The sequence below is a fragment of the Pygoscelis adeliae genome, unplaced genomic scaffold (genome assembly GCF_000699105.1).
Source record: "Pygoscelis adeliae isolate BGI_AS28 unplaced genomic scaffold, ASM69910v1 Scaffold4, whole genome shotgun sequence".
In the NCBI taxonomy this organism is placed as follows: Eukaryota; Metazoa; Chordata; class Aves; order Sphenisciformes; family Spheniscidae; genus Pygoscelis; species Pygoscelis adeliae.
Window position 1 is genome coordinate 12,825,291 of NW_008824986.1, and position 15,925 is coordinate 12,841,215.

Genomic DNA, 15,925 nt, shown 5'->3' on the forward strand with positions numbered 1-15,925 from the left:
AGGGAAAACAAACCCTGCTCAGCCAGAAACCACATGGGCCAGCTTGCGATGATCCCTCCTTTTCATATTTTTATTGGTTTATGATCTACTGGCATGAACGTACTTGGGTCAGTGTTTGCAAATGCAGATTGCATACCTGGAGCTTTAGCACATAATAGTACAAATCGCCTCGCCGCTACAAAAACTGATAAGCCTTTTCCCAGACAAAGGATGAAATAATGCATGCTCGTTTGAACACCACAGACAGACAGAAAGCATTAAAAAAGCCCCATTCTCCTAGTGAAGATTTTCTGGAAAAGCCATGCAGAGCAAGTTTGCACATTCCTCTGTCTAAATGGACTGTATAGCCACTTAATTTTTATTCACTTTGAAACAGAGATGTTTTCTTTGGATACATTATCATTGTAGCTCTTTTCACACAGCATGAAATCCATGGCTGGTTTACTTGGCTAGAACACTCTGTCAAATACCTGAAACACTAAATGCCTGTGTGTAGTGTATATAATGGCATGGAAATATTTATTATATTTTGTTCAGATGAAATTACTTCACTGCTTGTCAGCAATGCCTCTAGGATTATGAACATAAACTGAAGATACATGCTTCAGGTTCAAATTGAAATGTCTCTCTCTACCTGACACATTCCTTACAAGCTGCTGACTGCAGCCCTGCGATCTTCGGGTATCAAGTTATACTTACTTTGTACAGTGAGAGAATAGCTCTTTGCAGGGGCTGTTTTCGAGTTTCTCCTCTGTCTGTTGGATAAGATCTTGACTGACTTCGGAAACGCAGGCTGGAGACTGGGGAGAGAAGAGAGGGGCACATTATCTCTGTGATGAGGTGCAGATTCTCCTCTCTTAACGTGTAAAAGACACATTCATTATTTATGCCCTGAGCTGCTTCCATTCAATTCCAGTGGTTGTGTAAAAGCAAAGGAGCTTTACGTCAAACAGCAGTAAAATAGGATACCGTGGTAACTCGCTCCACATTCCTCTCTATCCTCACATTGCTTTTTTGCCTTCTCCTGTACCTTCACCTCCTTGCCCAGCCTCATGAATATGCAGGACCCACTCCTTGCCAATTCTTTGAACTGCTCCCTTGCATCCCATGAAAAATGTGCTGGCCTGAACCGTGTACAGGCCATTCTCTTAAACAAAAGAGAATTTGCCCGGTGTTTTCACTTCATTGATGATTCATTGTGCTGTCTGAAAAATCCATCTTCTTTTTTTTTTTTACCAGCAAAGGAAAACAAGAGCAGAGCATTGGTATTTATTGATTTATATATAAATAATATTAAAAGATGCTCGCAAAAGTGTCTGGACACCTTAATTCATCATTAGAAGGACAAAAATAATCCAACAATTTTAAAATAATCACGTCAAAAAGGAACTTTGCCAACCAAGCACATAAACTCTTTTCATCCTCTCCTCCCTTTAGAGAGAATGTACATTCAGCCCCTTCAAAAAGCCCTTAGCAAAGAGAGGTCTTTTGCAGTATGCCCTGATGGTTAACCAGTTTACAACCTTTGGGACTAATTACCTATAAAGACAGTTTTTAGATAGTCCACATTCTTACTCATTGACAGTATACTGTAATTATATAAAAAAGTGTATATGCATGTGTGTGTGCGCGCACGTGCCTATTTATAGACATTTCTCCCATTGACATGAAAGCCCCTTTATATAACCAGTTGGATTTGGTTATTTTCAATAACTCCAGCCATAGGTGACAAAATCCTCTTTCCTTGCAGAAGCCTTAACACTCAGTAAGGTTCCTCATCCACGGCCATGACCACCAGATGTGCTGAGTAGGTGGGTCACAGAGCATCATCACTCATTCCTGGGCAGATGTTCTCATTAACTCACCCTTAGTTGGGGATATCTTGGCAAGCACTGAAATGCATTGCAGGTGGAGTTCAAAAACACTGGAAATGAGGACAGAGGAAGGGGCAGAGGTGGAGCCAGAGAAAATCTCCAGCATGGTGAAAGCTGAATTAAGTCTTTTATCTTTTCTTTCCCCCTGCTGAAATGTGAATATGATCCTGGTTGTGACATGAAAAAGTAAGTTTGTTCCACTTGAACGTTTTTAAATAGCAACATGGTTTACAGAACTGTCTGTGCATGCTGCGTAATGCAGTCTCACTGTTCCAACCTTGACAGACAATCTGCAGAACATGCTCGATATCTTTGACCTCACTGAAATATGTCCTCATTTCCTCCATATATTCCTCCGTTTCCTCAGCAAAAGATATCTAGGGAACACCACTTTTAATCGCAGACAGAGTATATTGCTAATAACTAAGAAGTCTCACAGTTTCTTGAGAGGTAGATGAGCCCGCACATTATCATCTGAAAGATGAAGAGACTGAGACGAAGCCAGATTTTCTCAGCTTGATTGGCCACTGAGTTTGACAGGAACTGAGAACTGTAGAACAAGTCTCAGTAAATCAGACAACTTACAGAAATTCCTAACTGTAGATGTCCATGACTAAATCTAAGTCCCAGTTTTAGTTGAAGAGAGTAAGTAGAGGCAAGAGTGAAGCAGTGAAAGAACTAGGAAAAAAACTCAAAAGTCCTCTTTTCCAGTCTTACAGCTGCTGCATTGAAACTACTGGGGGAAAAAAAAAAAAGGCTTTTAAAGGAATATTCAGATAGGAACCAAAGCCTAATGATTAGCAGTGTTTCAGTTGATTTGGGCTAGGAACCCTATGAATTAATGCCTGTACTTTATACTTTGCATACTCAATGGAGTGTGCTACACAAGCTCATCAGCAACCCAAAGCTTGTACATGGCTGTGGCTGCGTGAGTCCACTGCTCTGAGACCTGATTATCTTGAACATCTCTCGATTTATAGGGTACAGAAACACCACTGAACTCCATAGTCTTTGTACTGCTGTGAATCAGGAGTGTCTTTTCTGACGTGAATGGAGCTGCACTTAAGTAAAATTGATACTAGTGCCGCTAATTGTAGTTACTACTAAATAAGTCTAGGATTTGTTCAACATTTATAGGCCAAAATTGGGATCCAAAAGCTAAGTACTAAACCCCATAATTAGGCATTTAGACCAAGTGACCTGATTCTTGCTCACGCCAGGCAACTTCATTTCCCAATGAGAGGTAAGCTGCCTTAAGGTTAGTGTTGAAGTTCATGCACATGATGCATTATTATAGTAATAATTCCATCATATTTTGTCTGAGATCAAAGTACATTTAAAAAATAAATTATAATCATCAGCTAAGTCTTTTTCATAGAAAGGAACCAAAATTCTTATAGGGAAAGGGGAGAAGAATGAGCAAAAGAAACTGTAAGATAATGTGGGAAGTATTTAAAAATGGCATGAACTGTTATTCCTCTGTCCAAGTTTGTGGGAGATACAGTCACCACTTGGTTTTTCAAAACCACTCACTGCTGACCTTTGAACCTTTCTTCCTCTGGACAAATTGAGAGTAAGCTAACAATATCAAGGTAGGTAAAGACATAAATACACTGACATTCTGTACATGGCCTAAAGCCTTACAGTGTAGTGCAAACAGTTTACTAGACCACTTCACTTTCTGTAACAAAAACCCAATTTTTTCACAGGCTGACCATTTCCAAAGGTTTTGTAGGACCAACAAAACATTCTGTGTCATTTGCAGCCCTTCATAGTGTTCAGGGCAGAGCAGCTGCACCACGTGTATGGGAGGAGCACACCCAACCCTTTCCAACTCTGCATACAGTTCTAGGGAGCCTTTGTGTGATCCTTCCTGAGATTTTCCTTGAGACTTCATAGTTCCCACTGCTCCCATTAAATACCCATGACTGCCATTTTCCCTGTTTGAGTACTGTGCATACCTACAGCCTTCGAATGTTCAAACAAAGCCAGAAACAATTACAAGCCAAAACCCAACCCACCAACGTACTTTTGCTCCCCTGGAGAACAATTAGGTAGCGCAGGTTATAAGTGCAAGAAAGCATTTGGATCTCAAGAGCAAAAGCTTCCAAAGGTAACACTTTGGCCACTTATGGAAGAAAAAGTTGCTATTTCCCTGGAGAGGTGCAAAAGATTTCTGCAGCCCCGATGAAATGGTTATTAACGCTGTTCTCCTAGTGCATTATGGGTAATGGCTGTAAAAGCAATTACAGGGGAACAGAGACACCTTTTTGAACATATTAAATGTCCTGCGGCAGCTAGGAGAGCCATACACCGTGATTAAGACCATTTCATCTGAGCGTGTGACAAAGAATACTCTGCTAACTCTTCAGAAACACCTGAAGAAACCTGTTACATTTTCCTGTATTCAAAACAAAATGCTGGGTAGTTTTAACAAGTACAGTCCTGGATTTTCCCTAATGGCTATTCTGTTTCCTGAAGGCAAAGAAAGTGATTCTTGAGCTCACTTAGGATAACGTAAATCAGAAATTATGCCAGTCAAGTCAACAGAGTAACACTAGGGTACAGCTGATGGAACCGAAACCAGACTCATGGCCCAAGATTCTGGCAGTGCAAAAAGTGCGTAATTGATCCAACAACAAAAATTTCTCTCATCACGTTATCCTTTTTGACCAGACAGTTTAATAAAAGTCCAGAAGTCCAAACTACTTTCACCAGGTTTTAATCAAAATCTCCTATCTCCTGTATCTTCTCATTTATGGCCAGAAACTGAAAACCTTCTTATAAATATTTTGCCGGCAAAGCAACATCTCAGTTTTATGATGCCCTCTTGTTTAATTTTTAAGAAAAGAACGCAACTAGGAATTGGATTAGTGATTATCTGAGAAACAAGAAATGGCTATTCAGTTACTTCTGAGTGCCATTAACACATTGAGAAAAACGTCTCCACTTCTGAATTTTTTTTTTCTCATTTAAAAGACAAAAGAGATCCTTCGAGCTGCTCTTCCATTTCAATAAATGGCATGAAAACAGCTGAGATGTCACACACCTGTTCAAGGTTAGTTGTGTTCATGTCCACAAAAATTTGGAGATTGCTGTTCCTTCCAAATTAAGCCCCTGGGCCTGCAAGATGCTTTTCATATTTTGCTAAGAGGTTGAATGCTGCTTCTCCCCACTTCCTCTCCTGTTCACTAGGATGCAACCACGGATAAACAGCATGGTGGCTAGGTTTGAAGCTGGATGCAATATCACCCATAAATACCAGGTTCTTGGTGGGAACTGAGAGCATCGCAAGCCGAATGCAATCTGGTCTTTCCTGCACTGGCACAGTTGTCCCTGGCAGCCTGAATGCCGGGAGACCCGTACCACACAGCTCTGTGTGTGCTGCATCTGGTACTGTCCGCGTCCCAGCACTCAGCACCTCACTGAAGTACTGACAAGAAGCGAAATCTGATTCAGATCAGATGAAAGCTTCCAGGCTGTGTAACTCCCCATTATCTGTTATTTTGAATGTCATGTTGCATCACTATACTTTAGAATGTAAACTCTCCTTTTCTGACAGCTCTGTAAGTTTTGCTACAGGCTGCTTCACTCAGCCCTTCAAGACAGTATTTGTTGACCTTCACTGAACAGGACAGCAAACAAATAAGCCTTCTCATAAAATCATCTCTATACGTTTGCCACGGTACTTAAACATTTCTCTGATGGTGTTTCCTCTGTGACTGGACTGATCTTTTGTCGATCTATCAGCTAATCAAATTCTTTATAAAACAAGCTGAAATGCTGGCAGTACCAAGGGAGACATTTAGAAGGCCTTCTCTGATTATTTTACTTTTTCATTAAAACATGTTATTTGTTCTAATTTTCCTTAAGACAGAACTTCCAAATGTTTAAAAGGTATGACTTTGGTCAAGATGTAGTGCACTGTAGGTGTTGCCTCCAAGTCTGTGGAAATGAAAGCAGGCAGCCAGCTAGCAGAGATTTGCAACTTCAGTGAGCGTTTTCCTGACAACCCGCAGTTGGGGTTAGGTTTTCTGAAACCGGGGTGCGGTGAGTAGCAGGTGTCTCTGTGTAACTGACTCCAGTTATTTCCGATAGCTGTACGGAGCCCAGAGCAGATGCACACACAACACAAACCTGCATGTGCAGAGTTGGTTTATTCTGTGCAACACTGCTGTTGCTGTGGGAAAAGTGCCCAAATGACAAAGGGAACTGAGAGGGATGTGCTGAGACTCCAGCTAGAGACGCTTATCCAGTTGGGGTCACCACCATTTGAGAAAGCTATGGAGAGCTGACGAGAGCAGCAAGTGTGTGGAGGGTTGAGAAACATGCTTGGGAAAAAAAATGCCAAAGGCAAGCGTTGAGGAACTCGATTTGTTTATTCTGGAAAAGTAAGAGTGAAACATGATAAAGGTCTTTTAATATAGAAATGTTTTTAATAAAAAGGGCAGGGATCAATTATTCTGCATGTTCTGCTCTACACTGGGGGAATGATGAGAAGGAATCCACTTAATTGGACATGAAGACTTTTTTTCTAATTTTCCACACAGGGAAGCACAAGAACAGGAATATGAATATTGTGGAATCTGTTCTCGGAGATTTGAAAGACCTCTGAGGCAGACAGACATCTGTTGATGATCTAAGTGTATTTGATCTCTCCTCAATGCAAGACACTCCTGAGCCCTCTCTCAGTCCTTTGTACCAATGATTTTGCAAAACACTGGACTCTGTAAGACACAGGCCCGTGGCATGGCCCTGAGAACAGATGAGGAAGAGAGTTTGTATGCTGAGTGCTCACCAAAGGAAACCTGGAGCTCTGAGCAAAGGAATAAGTATCTTTTTTGCAAATGAACAGTCCCGCTTGAAAGACACTTGTCTCAATCACCATTGTCTCTTACAAAAAAGAAATAGCTTGCAGAACCCTGAACTTCAGATCAGAAAAAGGGATAGCACTGACTTTGGTCAGACTGACTTTGCAAGAAACAGAGCAGGTCCTTAGTCTGGAGGTAATTCTTTATCCTTACACAGTGCCTTTCATCTAAGAACCTCGAAATACTAAAGCTTCATTGCATGATTAAGCCTTCATGAGCTAGGTGGCAATCTCACAATATTTTACGGAACAGTGAACAGTGAGGTTAAGAGTTGTGTTTTGCAGGAGTGATCATCATCTGTGACTGAAATCAAAGAAGTCTCACTGAGATAAATGAAAGCTGAGATGCTCAGATTCCTCAAATGAGTCCATTTGTAGCTTGCAATTAGTGAATAAGGAACAGAAGCCTAGAAATACAGGCTTTCATTTTATACCAACTTTTGCCAGTGGATGTGAGTCATCACTGTATCTTAAAGCACGACTGTTCATTACTACAAAAAATGTATGAACCAGAAAGATACCACACTCTTCAGAATAAATAGACTTCATGCAAACTTTTGTCATAAACACAACTGCTTTCCTGGCAAGTTTCAGACTTGCAGCCATGATACTGAAACACGATGAGTTATTTTTAATGTCACTTGCATAAAAGAAATAATGTGCAGCATATGTTATGTCTCAGGTTATGAAAATATTCCACAACAAACTAGCTTAAAACAATTAAAAATATTTCAGTCAATGGACAAAAGTTCAAGCCATAACTTCTCTTGAGCTGTCTCTGGTTCCAAGCACTTCTGTCTTAATGATATGTGTATTTTCAGATGTTGACAGCAACTTTCCACATATAATCTATTTGCAAATCTCCACACAGATTTGCTACTAGTAGAGACCGCAAAACTATGGAAGAAACAGGCTAAAATGAACTTTGGTGTGAGATGGCGTGTGATGGGGTGAGAAGAGTTCATACACAAAATCCTGGAAATACTGGCTTCATCCAGTTGTTATGTTGCTGCATTTGATTTGCTCTCACACGGCTGTGACCCAAGACCAGCAATGGAGAGCAATGGTTTATGTCAGGGATGGGAAGTCTGCCACATTGCAATGCCAGTCCTGCTGTTGCTTTTGCAGAGTCACATCCTTCTCTAGATGTTTGAGGAAGGCTCAGCTAGCAGGGGAATAGTTACCAGGACAGGTAGCAATGGTATGACTATCAGTGGTGACTGTCCTCAGTCCCTTGAGGCGAACACTCATAAGGAGTCATAAGGAGGACTGTAATCAGAGCAGTTACTAGAAAAAAGGAAAATAGGTAGATATATGCAGGTCATGCTGGTAGGCGCAAAATAAGGGAAAGACAAGTTTATGTGCTCAGGTAATGCACGTTTTCAAAGGGGAAAGGTAATGGGAGGGAAAAGAGAGACCATGAAATTGTGCCGCTTTGTGCCTCCAAGGCTGATCTGCTACTTGTGGCTAGAGATTCACCCCAAGGACTGGCCTGTGGTATCTCCACTGGGGTCTGCACTGCTGCCCTCAGAGCAGGAACACGCCAATGCAAGGCACAGCCCAGGCTCTGCTTGCCCCACCGCAGGGAGATGTCCAGAGCCACTTTGGGTGACTCATGTCCCCCCACCTCCCCACTTTGGGCAGGGACAGGCCAATGCCAACTGGGATTCAGTCTGAGCTACAGCCTGGGAAGTACTGACCATGCAGCTGGTGACCAACAGAGGGGAAGTGTGAAGGGGCTGATGGTGAGAAATGCAGAGGAAAGCAATGGAAGAGGAGACAGAGTGTCTTGGTGGTACTCTGGTTTTGGGACGTCCGGGTTAGGCATATGTTTCAACCTGGTGAGGGAAAGGTTCCCAGCACTGTCACAGCACACGCAGTTTCCTGACGCTTTTTGGTGTTATGCACAAAAATGTTGGAACGTTCTTTTTTCTTGCCCTGTGTCTGATCTTGTCTGTTTGGTTTTAGCTGTATATGTAGTAAACAGCCAATTCTACATCAGGAGCAGCTGCAACACTTTAAGTCATCAACTTCTGCATTTTCTTTTTCTTTTTTTTCCTACCACAAAGTCATCTGGGTCTGTATGAGGCAAACCAGTAAAGCACAAGGCTTCATAATTCCAGGATATTTGCTTTGAGATGACAGATGTAGGAATTGGCAGTGAGGTGGACGGGGAGCATGGAGAGCAGCTGTGTTATTAGTAGCAATTTTTCTATTACGACAGCATGTAGACATTATACCTGAGAATGGGGGCCTGTAATGCCAGGCACTGCATACGTATGTCATGAGAGCTAAAGCTTCCAAAGCAAACCAATCACACTAGCCCTGGGAGTGGGAATGGGGACCAAAGACATGAAATACCTTGCCCAGGATTATAGAGTGGGTCAATGACAGAGAAAAAAATTGAACCTGATTCTATTCTCTGATCAAATGGTATTTTCAGCACTGAGGGCAGGATCACTTGCTAGTAGCTAAATGACAAATATCAGCAGTGCCTATCAACTATGGGGTTTGTTTTGTAGCTGCAAGCTGATCTAGAGTCATGATGAATCTGTTTTCCCTCATATTCTACTAAACTATCAAAACGTGTTGACACATAGAAAAATACAATGACTTAAGACAATAGAGCCCTCAGCAAACAGCTGAACATGTTCTTCTGCCTGGAGAGGTTGTACTAATCCATCACAAAAGGCAATGCTAACCACCTCAGTTCATGAACTCATTTACTGCAGTAGATCTGATGTAGCTTCAGGCTCACTTGCTTGCTCCAGACTTGCTGGGCTGCCTCTTGGGCCTTGGCAAGCCCACTGGTAGCAAAAGGATAAGTTTCTTCTCTAGGTTTCCAGCATTCTTCATCTTTGGTGCTAGGGTACAAGTTGTAGTCTTGAACTATGCCCTTCCTTGGAGAAACTCAGCAACCACTGAGGTTTCCTTTCTGACAAGTGCATAGAAAGTATATGAAGCATTTTTCATGTCTCTCCTGTTAATCAGCAACAGGATCTATTATCTAGCTGTACCTTGTTTTTCCTGTTCTCAGTAGACCTTTTTGTAGCTGCTATCACTGAATGCTCCTTTCTAGAAACTACATTTCTGTTCCTGATGGTGGCAAACAATGAACTGCCATGCAAATGCTGTGAGTCAAAACATTTCCTACATAAAGATCTTCAATCCAAAGTGTGGTTTCCTTGGAATGTTAAATTATTTGATTCAGAGAAATTTGGGGGTGTAACCACAACATGAGTTTTGGAGCAACAAAGGAAGAGAAAAGATTGCCTAGATCAAGAAGGAGAAATTTCTTCCTGGCTCTTATAGGTGACCAGAGGAAATCTTAAACACTCAAAGCCCCATAGAAAGTAATTTTGAAATAACAAAATGTCCCATGAGACAAAATTTAGTTGCTTCATCAGCTTCTTTTGCAAGTCCAGTGAATCAGCTGCAGGCTTTATACTCTTCAATTAAATAGAAACACTCACCGCAATCCCAACCAGCTATGGGGTTTTTGGTACAGCTTAGCTTAAGAACCTAAACTGGTCACCACGGAAGCTATGCTTTTGACTTCAATTAATGAGAAACTGGGCCTCACAAGAAGTCCTTGGCAAGATATTTTTCAGTATCTTTAAACCCTAGTCCTTCCCCACCCATACTGTTTTAATAATTCTTTGGAAACCTGCTTATAGAGACTTCTTTACCAAAGAAACAAATTTTTCCTCTTTTCTGTAGACACATAGGTTTACTGGCGTAGGGGTGCTCATAAACTAGCCAGCTGAAATTGTTTTATATAAACTTGCTTTAAAGCAGGGGAAGAGAAAGTATGTTTTACTTGTTGTTGCCTTTTTTCCACTTTAAAAGCATTTTGTACACAGATTAAAGGATGAAAACACAGATGAAATAACCAGTACCAGTAGCTGTCAGCAGGATGAGGGGGGTAGCTTATGAAACAGAATAGAAAAGAAGACTAATTAATACTAACCAGGATTTTCTAGCTACCCAAAAGTTAGGGTACTCACACAATCTTTGGAATCGTCATTAGTTCAAAAGGTAACCTCTTCTGTTAGCAACCCAACTGAATCATTGCTATAGTGCATTACTACAACCAGCCAGATGTTTGATAAAGCATTTTGGGAAAAGAACAGTATTCTCACCGTTAGTGGCAACAAAGATGACAGGACAATTGTGAAAGCTTCTGTTCTCAGAAAGTTTTTTTCTCTCGTCACATGTGCTTAATAGGTGTGGATAGCATCCAGTGTCCAGCCTCTTATCAGAACCTTTCTACCTTTTAATGTCGTCCTGCACTGATGGATAGCCTAAACATTAGCAAGCAACCTTATGTTGCAATAGTCATAGCTTGGCTTCCTCTGGTAAACCAAATGTCATTTGTTCCATTAAAAAAAATCCCTAAATCTATAAACACTCATTTACAACCTCAACGTTATTGAATGGCTTTCTTGCAGGAAAACAAACAGATCCCTGCTTGAATTCACTCCTCTGAGATTCACTCCTCTGAGACATAAGCCTGTAAACATGAGTAACCCTTCTCTTGCAAGCGATCCTCACACTGAAGTCCACGAGCTATTTGCTTTGCATGAAGGTAGCTCATGCATGAAGGCCTGATCCAGGCTGCACTCAAGTCAATGGCTGTAGTACTAGTACTATCTGTTGCAGTGGGGATTTTGCAGAATTTGTCTTTATCTTTTTCCCTTAGCAGGTCAAAATCCTGAGGAAACACTTGAATCTTCAAGAAATGAAAATCCAAAAGAGAGTTTGGGAAGGCCTTGAAAAGGATTAGGAGATGAATTAAATAAACAACAGGCAGGAACCAGTGGCCCACTCACAGAAAGACTGGAAATACACACGAAAGCAAACAAAATCACTACCTAGCACTGCTGGAAACAGGGCATTCCCTAATCACCTGTGTCACACAATCCATTAACGATCACATGGTAATAGCCATCAGCAAAGAACTGAGAGGGAAGATATTTATTGTAGGAGATGACACACTGTTTGCAGTGGCCTATTCTGCTCTTCCTCAGCTTTGCTTGTTGGACAAACAGCATCTGTGCCAAGATAATAAACTTCCTATACGCTTGATTTTTGACTCAGGTTAGAGTTTGGCTTGATTAAAAAATAATAAATTAACATACAAGCTGAGGCTTGGCATGCAGGTTGAGTGAGTTTTTTAAGTGTAGTTGCATTACTGGGAAAAAAAATTAAACATGAATAATTTGAAGTGCCACATTTCCACAACTTAAACATTCTGGTTATTTTAAAATCCAATTGTAATAAAAAGATTTTTTTTAAAAAAATCATTCTTATTGTCTTTTTTTTTACACTTACCTAGTAATATTTTAATGAATTGAAATATATTTATTTTCTGTGAAATTTAAAACATTCCTTATGGTAATGCTGTGATTCCTGGTTCCAAGTTAAAATAACACACTCTAACATTATTGGCTTAGTGATTCTTCTAGTTGCATCATCCCAACCAAAGGTGTCAGCCTCAGGCATCTCATCTGAATTTGCCTGGCCCACCCTTGTGAGGCTACTCAGCTGTTGAAGTCTCTAGATGTTTTTCCAGAATCCTAATTTCTTATTATGAGGGAATCAGATGAGAAATAAGGTATTTTTAACTTCCATTTTCATCATGTGCCTCTTCATTCTCTTCTTTGTTGGGATCAAGCATACAGTTGCCTGCTACTGTTACCGAGTTTAGCACAATGCATCCTGAGCTCAGAGAGGCATTTGTTGACTCATTACACTTTTAGCTTCAGAAATCCAAAGCTGAACCAACCAGGAAAATTGCTGCAAGTCGCAGTGGGTGGATAGAAGGGCTGTGGCGGTCAGGTGTTCAGAGGGCTCCTGTACCATTGAGAAATCGTGCACAGAAACCTGTGTGGATATGCCATGCAATGTAATTTAATGTATTCTGCATTACACCTGGCATGGAATTCACCTCATTGCACTTTAATCACCTAAAAACTGAGACACTCAAAGTCTCCCTGGGCTCCCTGTATAGTCAGTGGACGGAAAGAGGCACCTCATCTTTCCTATCCAGCTGCCTCCCTGTGTTTGGACAACCAAGGCTGCAATGTGTGTGTTGGGAGTGTAAGAGGCTGGACTCACCAGAGGTCTATTTTAATATCATTCTGTGCAAATGCACGAAAGCCATCTCCTGCAGATTTCTGGATGTCTTGCAAGCCAGTGTTTCAGACAGCTGGAAAAGGCTGATTCCTTTTTTCCCATGTGGGCAAAAATTTCAGGCAGAAGAGGCTGTTTCTGGGGAAGCTGAATGAATGAACCTTAAAGGCTTAGAATTAACTTCCCTGGCCATTGGATAATCCATATGAACTAAGTGATGAGGGGTATGCAGAGGGGATAGGGAAAAGATGACCCCCTGAAAACGAGAGGAGGAAACCATAATGAGCATATTCATTAGCCAAGCGCAGACAAGTACATCCTTCCCGTTCTCAGATAATCCTGAGCAGACGGCTCTTTATTTGCACAGTGTCCTCACCCCCTTCGGATGCCCTGGCTAGTCTCCGAGAGGAGTCAGAGCAGCCTGGGGGGCCTGCCCTGCCTCAGCAGACAGATGTGAGCCAGGTTTACATGTGTGGTTGACATCAATTAGCTGAAGCAAGTTTCCATTTTCCAAAGGGTCAAGTCAGTTATTCCAGCAAACACAGGGAAGCTAGAAGGCTTTTGCCCACTGACCAAGTCATCCTAATGATTTTCCTGACCACAAACGACAAACAGTTAAGAAGCTTGCGAACTTGGGAGTATAACCTCTCCAAAACAACAAGGAAGGAAAAGCAGAGCTTCAACTAATAGCACTGCTTAGCATAAAACCAGTGTAGTTAATGACTCCAGCCCAAACCTTCAACCAGTCTGACCAAACGCCTTGCAAATGCAGCCCTCCGTAAGTCTAAAGGACAGGACACAGGACTGCACAAGGACCTATTCTGGGACCGCATCACTGGGACAGAGCAGGCTCCATGTTGTTTCCATAGGCTCTCATGCAGTTTGGCACCACTGCAAGAGACAGAAATCCTCAGTAAGTGTTTAGTTAACTAACATTTGTATTATAAACAGTGGGTAAAGGATGAGGAAATAGGACTTGAGCAAACCGTGAGAAAATGCCTTTTAGTCTGAGACCACAGCAAAGGGACTCCTAATCAAGGCAACACTGTGATTTTTCAGATTCCTCTGCCACACTATATTACAGCCTGGCCCCAGTGACAGAAGAATGCTTATTAAAATAAATTCTGATTAGAAAGCATTAATTTGAGTAACAAGGTTGCTGTTCTGCTGCTTAGATATTTTCCCAGAATTGAACTTTGGAAAGATGAGCTTATGCAGAAAGTACGCTGAGAAAGTACTTTCCTGGACTAAGACATAGTGATCAGCAGAGATATTGATCGTGCTGTCTCTGGAACAACAAGAATTATGTATTGATTTCTCTGGAGACTGGATTATGTATCGATTATGCTAGCTGCAAAGCAGAGGCTAAAGTAATGCTATAATCTCCGGCTAAAATGGTGCCTGTAGAGTAGTGAAGTCAATAGAAAGGGGAGATGAGAAATCCATTGAGTCAAAGGGTAAAGTCCCAGGGCAATTAATTAAATGGCAAAACTCTCCTTGGCTCAAGAAAGGCCAGGATTTCTACTTAAGTATTTAGCATCCTGAAAAGTTTCCTAATAGGAACCCAAAGAACACAGTGAATAACGCTTTGAGCAAGTAAATAATTCTAGCCCATCCTGAATCCATGTAACACACTGTGTTCAGACAGACACTTCATTCATTGCTTACTTCAACTGGGTCATTAATGAAATGCATAGGGTTTAGAAAAATTTGAAAACTAGCTGTGGAGATAACTCCCGGACCAAGCCTTAAGGGACCATCCACTGTAGCCAGTGAAAAGCAATATTGTGTTGGCCTTTTATCAGCAAGATAATAAGCTTACAGGGGGACGGAGATGACGTGCTGGATATAAGTGATATAAGCTGAATTTGTACGAGAAAGGTAACAATGTAGAAAACAGTCCCTGAAGGCTCACTTTTCAAAACACAAAGCCTCTGTCTCGTATTAAACTCTGCAGACTGCTTTACAGAAGCTTAATGTTTCTTTCTTTCAGAGCTTCCCTTACAGTGACATTCAGCTTTTGTTTTGGCCGTTCCAAAAACTAATTATAACACGTTCCCTAGAAGGCATTTAGTAAAACTAAACAGCTAGAGGAAGACCTGCCCTTCCAGGACTCAGTCAGAATCATTAAAAAGTGATGCATGAAACTTTCCTTATGGGACATGGAAGGCTTTAGTGATCAGCGAAGATGACTCACTCAGAAGCGCAAGTGCTGAAGTTTGCATTTATTTGGGTGGTGAAAATAAGAAGGGGGAAAGAAATCTCAAGGAGAGAGCAACCGAAGGCAAAGATCCTTGGCATCAAGATTAAAGCAACGTTGTGCAAAAAGAAAAATACTCTTTGCCAAGGCACAGAGCTGAGAGAGGGTGTTTGTGAGCAGGAGCCTGGACTCAGCTGCATGGCTTTGTCCAGCAGAAGGGCTCATATATAATTTTAATTTCATCTCACCCATATTACATAGATGTTTTCTTCTCCATAAAGAACTGATTTGAGAGAAGAGCACATTTTAGCCAGTAGACAAGTGGAAGGCCAGGCACTGCTGATCAGCCAATTTCCCTTTCATGGGACTTTTCCCTCCCTTCCTTATCCTATAATTGTTCATAAAAACAAAGACTTATTTTCATTTAGCAAAATACCCATTGCTAGCCTTAGACTGGAGTAAGGAGGTTATTGCTGTGTCCAGCTAACCTTTTGCAGCAAAGAAAGAAATTGCAAGCATGGCCTTTATTCTGTGCATTTCCTGGAGGAAAGGAGACCGAACAGGAATTCAGATAAGAAAACTAATGCTGTTGCTGTTCTTCATATTCTGTGAAGTACATTAATGGGGATAACAATACACATTAGACATCCTATTCAGTAACATTTTTAGTACGCAGCTGAGTCCAAATATAAACTATAATGGCATACGGAGACCATCTTAAGAGCCATTTCAAATCAATTTAGTTTTATATAGCATCTCTCAAAGTATCTCAAGGTGATTTACAGTGAAAAAGAAAATAATGGGCTAGTGATTTAGTAGAGTAAGGCATGGCAGCTGGCCGGCAGG

At 41.3% G+C, this 15,925-nt stretch overlaps 1 protein-coding gene across 1 annotated transcript in view; it reads right to left on the reverse strand.

Moving 5' to 3' along the window:
- Positions 1 to 15,925, reverse strand: part of GRK5 (G protein-coupled receptor kinase 5) — a gene marked incomplete at its 5' end in the record, with an annotated part of 95,214 nt that overhangs the window by 27,885 nt on the left and 51,404 nt on the right. The window contains 1 exon segment of the mRNA XM_009325902.1: positions 700 to 800. Coding sequence (XP_009324177.1) covers positions 700 to 800 — 101 coding nt within the window.